General features: G+C 43.4%; 1 protein-coding gene across 3 annotated transcripts in view; it reads left to right on the top strand.

The window, feature by feature from the left end:
* PIEZO2 (piezo type mechanosensitive ion channel component 2) overlaps positions 1-6,497 on the top strand; it is a 498,844-nt gene extending 492,347 nt beyond the window's left edge. For all 3 annotated transcript variants that reach the window (XM_019545872.1, XM_019545881.1, XM_019545888.1), the window contains 3 exons: positions 704-783; positions 2,581-2,749; positions 5,005-6,497. In XM_019545872.1, the coding sequence (XP_019401417.1) occupies positions 704-783; positions 2,581-2,749; positions 5,005-5,257 (502 nt within the window). In that variant the 3' untranslated portion in view covers positions 5,258-6,497. The remainder of the gene's footprint in view (positions 1-703; positions 784-2,580; positions 2,750-5,004) is intronic.
* The last annotated feature ends 4,200 nt before the right edge of the window (positions 6,498-10,697 follow it).

The raw sequence follows: 10,697 nt of genomic DNA on the forward strand, positions 1-10,697 counted from the left end.
ATGTACAGGAAAGTACTTCTTCAGCAGTTAGCTGAGATTGGAAAGGTGGCTGGATTCTGATCTTCTCAACATTGTTTTTTTACTGGAGAATGCTCTTGATTTCTCTAAGCCACCACCCTCTTTGAACAGGACAGGATGGGGTAATTCTTTTGTCTCTGATAAAACTAAACTGTTTCTGGATACTGCAAAGCCATTTTCCAGCTTGGATGACTTTTCCCAAATGTACAGGAAAGTACTTCTTCAGCAGTTAGCTGAGATTGGAAAGGCTCAGATCATGCAAAAAGATTTCCAAAAACAATCCCAGAGAAAATCCTCACTTTCTGAATACTGTTCTGCTCTCAAGCATAAGCATTTCCATCAAATGTTTTTTGCAGTGTTTTCCTTTGAAAGGAAAAAAAAAAAGAATAGATTTGAGTGCCAGTCCTTCTTATCTGTGAGCTTACATACATCAGCCTTCAGGGACTTTCTGGAGAGAGAGTTCCTTGTGAAAATACAGGTAGAAGGTCAAAAATCAAACTGTCAAAGACACTGGAATGCCAGTCCAAACGTATGCAAGATGCATCTAACCCAAGAAACACAGCAGTTACAGTAATTGCCTTTTCAGAGTGGAATTATGTGCTACAACTCCCCCAAGGAAGATTTCGAAGTGAAAGCTCTTAGGTATAACAAGGTAAAGTTATGGGTTTTTACACGTTTCCTGCAGGACCTTAGAAGACATATATCCATACTACATCAAGGCGCCTAGTGATTCTTTGGCAAAACCCATAAAGCAGCTACTGAAAGGTATGTAGACCAACTGGTGTATCTCTCTTACTAGCATGGCATATTTTTCCCATTGTTAAAACACATGAGGAAGTTTACCAAATGGCAAGACTCTGCCAAGGTCTTGTCACTCCCAAGTAATATGTCACTCCCAATTATGACATATCCATTGTGTCAATACAGAGGAGACACTGTACTCTAGCACTGGATTGTTATGAGTATTAGGTCATGCTTCAGACAATGACTAACTCGCAAAGTTCTGCTCTGTCACTGGAGCTTCTAAGTGGACAATAATCCACAGCATTAGCACAGAGTTAAAGGCTGGCTAGCAGCACTATCTACCCTTCTGAAGCAATGAGCATCCCTTCACCTAACTCCTTAGTTCTTGGTATTCAGAAATCCAAGTATGGCCCACCTCCAGCCTGGGCAATGCCACCTCTGGGCAATGGCCCAAGCAGACATCCTAGCATTCTGTTCCTGTTAGACGATGCAGAACAGTGTAGGGACAAGGTACAGGGACTCGGGCAGAGAAACTATCAGACCATGTTCTTGCTAGGGGAAAAATAGAGTGTAGAGCAAATGCAATGAATGCCTGCAGGTTTTACTTGGTCTGTGCTCAGCCCCATCACCTTTTCTCCACAAACTGCACCAGAATGGCCACATACTACCAACTCATTGATTGTACCGCTCACCAGAGACTAAGGATTCCATCAGATTGTCCCCTACCAATCTCTTGGTCATGTAGCACACTCTCAAGTGTACTATCAGAATAGTGCTAAAATCCCCTCTGCCAAGAACCAATTCATTTGCTCCTTCAGTGGCAAATGTCCACATAACTGTGCATGGGAATGATGCTCCATGTAGAAGCAAAAGAATCCTTCTGCATACCATGGCATAAGCTGTGGCTGCCTGTTGCTCTGGCTCCAGTTAATCCTGCATTGCCCAGTGCTGTTAAAGGCAGGTGGAGTGCATGTAGAGAATGAGGCAATATCAGCCTATGGAGCACAGCACACCCAAAAAGCAGAAGATCTGGGGTCCAGTTTCTCCCTCGCCTAAAACCTGTGTCTTCTGTTTTCCAAAAAGATGCTGTAACTGGGAGTCTATTTTTCCCAGACCCTTCTCCATTCCTCCTCTTGAACTAGCCTGTTGGGCAATTCTTAGGGGCCATGAGGAAGAAAGTATGCAGCTCACTGATTTGCAGCTCAGTGAGAGGTAGACCTTAGCTTCCAGCCTGAGCCTCTGCTTCCAGTGGGATAGAAACTTAGCTGTCCCAAGTGCTGTTCATCCATTTTATCCCTTGATATGCCAGGCACAACAGGGCCAGCATGAGGAGAAAAGCTGGACAGTGGACTGAGCAATGCCTAGTCTACAGCTTGGTGGTAAGAGCACCCTGCTAAAAGGCAGGAAATGCCAGTTCAAAGTGAAGAAGACCTAGAGCATTGCTCCCTGCTCAAGTGCCCTACCATCTTATCTATTGGCCAAAAAAGTGAGAGGGCCCTTTTCCATCATGTCCACACAGTGAAATAGCATTCCAGTTTGTGCATAAGTTTCAAAACGTAGTTATGCAACCACAAGCACACATTTTGCTTTATGTAGGTACATATAGCAAAATAAGATTTAGCCAGAAGTGCTTTGATAGAAAAAAGTCCAGAACTGTTTGATAGAACCTTCTTAAAATGGGTTCCAGGACTATTTAGTTTCATTTAATGGAAATGTTAGATTACACAGTTACTTTTGTCCTTGGTAATAGGCATCCCGATCAGCCTGACTCATTGACTTCATGGTTTCTGTGCACTAATATATTTTTCATCCCAATAGATGGGAAGAGGGACAACATCACAGTTTCCTTGATCGAAAATAACTCCAGTGAGTGGTGGATCTTGAATCAGGTTGGAAAGAGATCTAAAACACCTAGACCCAGCCTTGAACTCTTTGTATTCAGTGACAAAGTTAGCCCACCCAGTCTTGGATTCCTAGCTGGCTATGGGTAAGCAATAACTTTTTATATAAAACAATAGCCTTGGTTATCAAAACTAACTAGAGGTAAATTTACAATTTTAATGGCTGTGTCCCAGAATATGGGGGCCTGCATTTCTCTTGTAACATTTGAAACTGCCATAAATATCTTGAAGAAAAGCTCCACACTTTAAGATGAAATCAGAACCTAGCACATAGGTACTACAGATGGTATAATGTCCATTGATTTTACTCATTCTACTTTAAAATAGGGCTGTCATTCTTAATTATAAACTGCTGCAAAAATATGAACCCCATCTTTTCTCAGGAAGGGAAGGTATTAGTCTCCTATATCCAAAATTCACATGCAGAAGGTCAGCTTTGGGAACATCCCATGTCATTATCCCTAACCTCATCTCAGTAGAGAATCCTCTACATAATTGAGAAACTACAGATGAGATGAAACAGGGTCAAAGGCAAAGGGAGAACATATATTATCTTCCCCCACAACCCCACAGACAACTGATTATAGTCTGAGGCTTTCCTGCTGAGCTTCTCCATGTTGTAGGACCAATTAAAGAAGAACCTCCACCAGAGGAAGAAGTATTGGCATAACTCCATTGATATCAAAAGAAAAGGCAGGAGACCCTGGGCCTATTAGAGAGGTACAGATGACCTCCAATCTCCTTACCGACCATTATTTCAGGGTGATGTCATTTCTGGGTGGAGAGACCCTCTCCTTTCTGCAGGGAAGCAAACCATCATCCCTTTCTCCTGCTGAGTTGCTGATTTGGCAATTTCCTTTAGGTAATCCCTTGGAAGGATTCCCACAGTAGGTGGGATTTTTGCTCCTCATGACTTTATGGCAGTTTGTACACGTGACGGAGTTTAGTTCTCTCTAAAGTGAAATGGTGGGTTTTTAATTGTGTTGATGAAAAACCTACTGTTTCAAGTTAGAGACTTCCGTCAGGTCACAGTGATGGCCTCCATCGGCTCACCCACCTCCCCCCTCCACCCGCTGATGTGGGCAGGCCCCACCAGGAAAAAAAAAAGCCTTTTTTTCCCCTCAGAGCCTGCCCACCTCTCCCGTGGCTGGAGGCAAGCTGCCAGCAGGCCCTGAGCTGCAGGGGGCCCCAGTCCTTCCGTCCAAGGCAGCAGTGCCCTCCAGGCAGCACCCACCTCCTAGCAGCTCACCTGGGTGATCCCGGGAGCTTTTTCCAGCAAGGAGGGAAGGACCAGGGGACGCCGCAGCTCAGGGACTATTTGGCTCGTCAGCACTGTGTCCCCTGGCCATGGGAGATGTGGGCAGGCTCCAGAACCAAAAAAAAAAAGGATCAGGCCCTCTCCACTTTTTTCTGTTTTTTTTCTCAGTGGAACCTGCCTGTACAAGGTGCTGCCAGGTCGCACAGCCCCTGAGCTGTAGGGGAGCATGGCCCTTCCCTCCTCAGTGGTGGCACCCCCCAGGATTGCCTGGGCAGGGTGTTAGCGGGCAGGTGCCACCTGTGGGGTGCCGCCCCCATGGAGGGAAGGTCTGGGGTTCTCTGCAGCTTGAGCCATTAGCAGCTCACCTCCCCTTCCCCACTTCCCCCCTCCCAGCTGCAGGAGAGGCAAGTAGGATCCAGCACTTCATGCACCATCCTCACTGCCTTCCTGCTACATGGGACTCCCAGGAATGGCTGGCTTGCCCCTGGGGCAGTGTGGCAAGGTGGCAGGAGGGCAGCTGGCTGTGCTGGTGACCAGAGAAGGTGGTGGGGATGGTGCACAGGGTGCTGGAAGGTCACCAAGCCCGAGCTTTCCTGAGCACATCTAGGCTTCCAGCACCACATGCATTGTTTCAATTTGTTAAGTAGTAAACTAAAATACATGGGATGTGTTTTACTTTGCTATGTAACAAGGTAATATAAAGTAAATATGCTATCACAAGTGTACAGCGTGATGAAAGTAAAATGAAATAAACCACCGCAGGTGTAAACAGTGATGCCATTAAAGCGATGCAAAAGGGCAGTTAAGCCACTTTAAAGGCCAATTTTGTCACATGTAAAAGCGCCCTATATGCATATCAATTTAAAGGTTTCTGAGAAATTCTGAGAAAGTTCCATAGACCACTTACTTTTGCAACACACTCTGTTTTTAGTTTGCTGGAGTTTCTAATATGTATTTCATCCAACTCACACAAGCTTTACTTCTAGTCAAGTTTCATAAAATCTGTCAATATCTTTGTTTTCTCTTTGGAGTTACGTCTAGATTAGAAAGCAGAATTGACCATTTTCATCTCTTGCTTTGCAGCATCATGGGACTTTATGCCTCAGTTGTCCTGGTGATTGGAAAGTTTGTCCGTGAGTTCTTCAGTGGGATCTCTCACTCCATCATGTTTGAGGAGCTCCCAAATGTGGATCGTATCTTGAAGTTGTGTACTGACATTTTCTTAGTACGAGAGACTGGGGAACTGGAACTAGAGGAAGACCTATATGCCAAATTAATATTCCTCTACCGCTCACCAGAGACTATGATCAAATGGACTAGGGAAAAAACTAATTGATCTCTGGCATTTTACTACGAATCAAGTTGACTTCATCTGAATTTAAACACAAAAGCACAATATTCTCATAAGAGCTAATTCTTTTCTAGTTAGGTAGCAGTGATTTTTCACTGATGGAATCCTGGAAGCTACATCTTGAGGAATCCGTGCTGCCTTTCAAATTAAGGATAAATGGTGAAGAAGGTGTTTAATTTTGTTTTTTTACAATGCCACTCCTATAATCTGAGGACCTTGCTTTGTAATTTAATCAAAAAACGTTTTGCATCCATGTCTGGTTAAGTAAGACTTCTAGACATCAATTTGTACCTGTAAAGAACAAGGAGTGACCCTGCAGATGACATTACTGTACCTTCTTCACATGTTCAGGAGTGATATAGTTTGGATTGTGCAATATGCTGTTATATGTCACTGACTTCCAAGCCACAGTAATGGGAATCTGACTAGCCTTCAGGACACCCGAGATAAAATGCCAGAGTGGAAGCCGAAGAAAATCTAGCCATGCCCATTTATAAAAAAGCTGAGGTTTCAAAGACTCTGCAGACAAGCCTCTGTCAGCAAAAAGAAAACAAAGTGACAATTTCTTTAACTGCCTTATTTTATTTGTACAGTCACAGGAGACATCTCCATGAAACATCAATGACTTTTCTCAGGAAAAAAAATCAACGTTTAACTAATGGCTAAATCAATTATGATGAAAAATTGGGATGTTCTGAAGGGCCACCCTCTCAAAAATGACTGCTTTCCATTAGAGAGGAAAAGAAAAGCCAGTCAAAAGACATAAGAATATGTTTTGTTTCTTATAACCCTTTGAAGACTGAATAGTCTGTGCTTCTCTCTTCTCTCCACAACATGCATTTTCCCATTTCAATGATTCAAGGCAACAGTTTTGCTGTTATCTGATATTTTCCTTCCAGTGTTTCAGGTATACAAAAAATGTTTACATATTCCAACTCACATTTTTACATCCGAGACGGGTTTTTTAAGTTCCCAAATGTAGAAATACATATGAGCTTGAAAAAATGGCCTTTTCTTAAAATTATTATTATTGATGACACAAATGGTTTGTTAGAGAACATTGTAGCATGAAAATTTATGATTGTAATGTAGGTTTCATTCCATGTTAAAAAAATGCAATTTCTGAGGGGAAAAACCTCACTGAGGGAGTAAGGTATGTTAAAAGGTTATACTGTGTAGTTTTGACTCAGTAATGACTTAAAATAAAGCACATGTTGCAAAGTCATTTTAGAAGTATTTTTTCCTCTGCCTTTTTACAGGAAATGGGAAAAGTTTTATATGGTTCAAAGTTATACACAAGAGTTAAAGGAATACCAGTGAAAAACGTGAAGATCACATCATAGTAGTTAACTGCTATTGATTATATGAATGATATAGTCAGTCAGAATGCAAATAATACAAGACAGGCTTCCAGGAGATGGAGAAATTGTAGCTGTGCTGCCACATTTTCCTGCAGAGCTTTATGAAAACAACCCAGGTGAAAATGAATGAAACATAGTGCTTGCATGAAAATGTTGTCAGCTCCATTCTTTCCTGCAAAACTATCACACTAGACACTATGAAGTGCAAAACGAAATAAAATTGCTTCATCGCACTATAACGATAAAAGCAGGAGCTGAAACTCATTGGAAGGCAGTTCAATTTCTTACAAGTCACAACAGAAAAATATCTATTTCTATAGATAGGCAATCTTCTAGCACCATCAGCCATTCCTCTAGGGACAGAAGACTGTTTCTCGCTTGGACAAAGGTCATCTTGTGAATCTATGAAGGAGGGAAAAAACATCCTGTGCATGTGCTGGTTTGGCATAACAGGGATGATAATCTAACTTTTATAATAGTGCTATCTTTAAGAGTGTTCACATGTTCTAAGACAAAGAACAGTGGAGGGGAACAATGGGAATGACATATTATGTTTCTATAGTGTACCTGCTGGTAAGGCTGTTCTTGACGTTACTGGCCCCTATTCCTTCTCATTGACTAGAACGTTCTTCCTAGTGAAACTTTTTTTTTCTCTTTTTTTTTTTCAGAATGAGCTGTCTAGCTCTTTGAACTTTCAAATAATTTGCTGCTTTAAAAAAAATGGACAAAATCTTTCCAAATAAAGTGTTTTTTTCATTAACCTGTTCTTCTGTCATGACCTCTGCAGCCCAGACTCAGCATGCATGCTAGGGCAGCTGTAATGCTAGGGCAACTGTTGTGAGTGCTGCCTCCAAAGCTGCAGAATTAGGTTGTTGTTTTGGCCTTATGTGAAAGAAACAGGCCCTGACAACAGAGGCCAGAAAAACTACAAGCCCAATTTTGAGGTGCTGTAGTTTTTGCAGAGTGGTGGGCATTGTCAGGATCAAGCCATGCGCTAGCCCCTGCTGTCATGAATCACATTTGGTTCTGGTCAGCATGCTTTGACCTGTACTGATGACAAGGCTCTTACCTTGACAGAATATGTTTAAATGTAGGATCGCATCAGTGACTGAGTTGAATGGAAGAGATATGTCTGCCTGATCAGAAGGCGTATAAGATCCAATTGCTTCTTATTCTATGCTCTCTGGCCCCCTCTTATGTGTTTTGGTCATTACAGGAAACTTAGGTTTGAAGCAAGTATGGTCCTAGGTAAGACTAACAAGAACCCAACTGAGAATGGCAGAAGTTATATCATATAACTGTCACTGCTTGCAATTTTCCTGTAGGACTCAAGTTTTTATTAATTTATAAGCGCCTGCTTTCATTGCTCAGTGTCAGGAATCATGCTTTTTATGTGAAAATGTTATAAAAAGAGCTTCCAAAATATTGCACTTCTTATGACTGAAATATTTTGATGCGCTCCAGACCTGCTCTTGTAGAACATTTGGACTAAAATGAGGCTTTTGGGAAGACAGCAAGCCTCATAAGTCTGTATAATGATAACAGTTATCAAGTCATATGCAGACACGTTTACATGAGACACTTAACTGCCCATTAGCATAGTTTACTGCGAAGTAAGCATGTGCATCTAAATGTATACCTGGTTCCTATACAGTAAACCTCCCTAAGCCTGAGTAAATTTGCTACCTGTAAATGCAAGTAGAAAAGTTACTTCAGATTAGTAACGGCACAGTAGCACTTGTGTAGACACCTGAATGGGAGTAAAAATCTGCTCCCAGCCAGCTATCCACAAGGGGTCGGAGATAGGTTCCTGTCCTTGGGAGCCGCCTGCTGCCAAGACAGCTTCCACCACAGGAACCCAGGTAGGGACTGTGTCTCCCTGCCCTGGCAACAGGGAGCTCCAAACCCCCTGCTCTGAGATAGTGATCAGAGAGCAAGGGCTGGGAGATAAGGATTCTTATCCCCCAGCCCCCACTCTGCCATTGTAATCACAGAGCTTGAGGCTGGGAGACCCTTATCTCCCAGCACAGACTTCATGACCATGGGGCCAGTGCTGGGAGATAAAGATCTCCTAGCACCAGCCCACAAGTTATAGAGCAAGTGCTGGGAGATAAGGGTCTCCCAGCACCGGCGCCATGGTCATGGAGCTGGCACTGGGAGCTCCCTGCTGGTGGGGGCAGGGGAGCCTGATCCTCACTTAGCCCTGTGAGTGCAGAGGTGGGGAGGGGCAGACTGAGGAACTTGTCCCCCCTTCACCCCCAGCTTTGCACTTATGGAGCTGGGAGGGAAACAAGCCCCTGAGCCTGTTCCCCCTGCCTCCCAGCTCCGAGCTTGTAGATCTGAGCACGGAACAAGCTGCGCAGCCTCTGCCTGGCATGCAAGGTGAGAGGTGGGAACTGTCCTGGTCAGGGACAGGTCCCAGCCCCATGCCCTGATTGGGTGATCGAGGCACGGGGCTTGGAAAGATCTGCAGGGGTGGGGTAGGTCCCAGCCACTGCCCTGGTCCACTGGTGGGACAACTAGCAGTGAGCTAGAGTAGCTTACACCAGAGTAAACTTTGGCCAGATCAAATGTATGTGTAGACACGCCCTGCATGTTTCATGTCTTTGAAGGAAAAAAAGCTATGGAAAACTGAACGGTGCTAAGAAGTCAGGTTGGGTTTGTTTGAATTCTAAAACAAAAGATAGGTTGGTGAGTTATTATTGTGGGCATCACCAGTATGTTCATATTGTTTTGCTTAATTTTATTTAGAGGGAGAGAAAAAATATTTTGTAACCATTGAAGGAGGGATGATCCCACTTCTTGTTGCCTCCCCAAGTTTACTATTTCTCTTTTCAAAAACTCTTCTCTAATCACTATTCTCTGCCATCCCTTAATGAAGCTCAGAGGTGCAACAGTGGCTCTTGCTCCAGGATTTGAGGAAACAGCTTTAATTATTTCAAAACACATTTGTTTCTTTTGATGTCTTCTACACGATGTGCAACAAATACAATGAAAGGAAAAGGCAAGAACTCATGCCAGGAAATTAATGTTGTATTACAGGAAAAGACCACATGGACAGGACTTCTGCTTCGGCACTTTATCCCTTGATCTGCTCTTTCAGTAACAAAATTCTGGTGCTCTGGTACCTAACACTCATTTCCTTTGAGGACTTGTCCTGAGTAATTTATTCCCTAGACTTACTGCCCTCTGAATGAAAACCCTGTTATAGCTGAATTAGCCTTATTTTCATGTGCAGATGAATGCCTTCTATTTTAAAACCTTGTATTCTTAGTTTCTCATTCTATCCCTTCAAACCACTTCTTTCAGTTGACAACACAGGCCAGAGCCTGGATTCCTCTGTGGCTACTTTGGACTGTACTGGTTGCAAAAGGTAACCATCAGCCATGAGAGAGCACTTGACATTCCCACAATGTAGAAGCAGCTCAGGCTGCTTCCCAAGTTAATGCACTAGCCTGATCCCACCAGTTTTTCCTAACTAGACCCAAGCTGTCTCTAGGTCCTTGTGTCTGCCTCTTTAGCTGGACCTCACCTGTTATCTTCAGCCTTTCTTAGTAACAAGTATTTATGTATAGACTGAGGCATCTTTGTTGCCAGAAGGTATTTGTTCTATATGGAGATGATTTTCCTCCTTAAGCATGGCCCACACTAAAGGCCTTTTTTCGAGATAGAGTTACTCCAGACATGAGCGTGGTCTTGCTCATTCATCAGTGGTATCCTTGTAAAACATGAATGGGCTGCACCACTGGCACTGGATGGCCACTCTGGTATGGTCTCAGTGGAAGGGCAAAAGTGAAGGGACTCCACAGACTCATATCCACAAAAGGACTTTGGTGCTCAAACCTGGTACACTGCCCTGCTTCATTGTGGCTCTCCCTACAATTTAACAAGAGAGTTTGATGCTTAAGAATGGGATCCACTGAGGCCAGTATACTGTGTGGGAAGCCATCATGAAGTGCTAGGGACAGAGGTGTAACACCATCTCAGGAAGGAGGCACCAGAGGCAAAACAGCTCATTTTGTAGCTTTAACTCAGAGGCTGAACTAACCTCTCACCTACACAAT

This window comes from Crocodylus porosus, unplaced genomic scaffold, assembly GCF_001723895.1.
Source record: "Crocodylus porosus isolate Cpor-Errol unplaced genomic scaffold, CroPor_comp1, whole genome shotgun sequence".
NCBI lineage: Eukaryota > Metazoa > Chordata > Crocodylia > Crocodylidae > Crocodylus > Crocodylus porosus.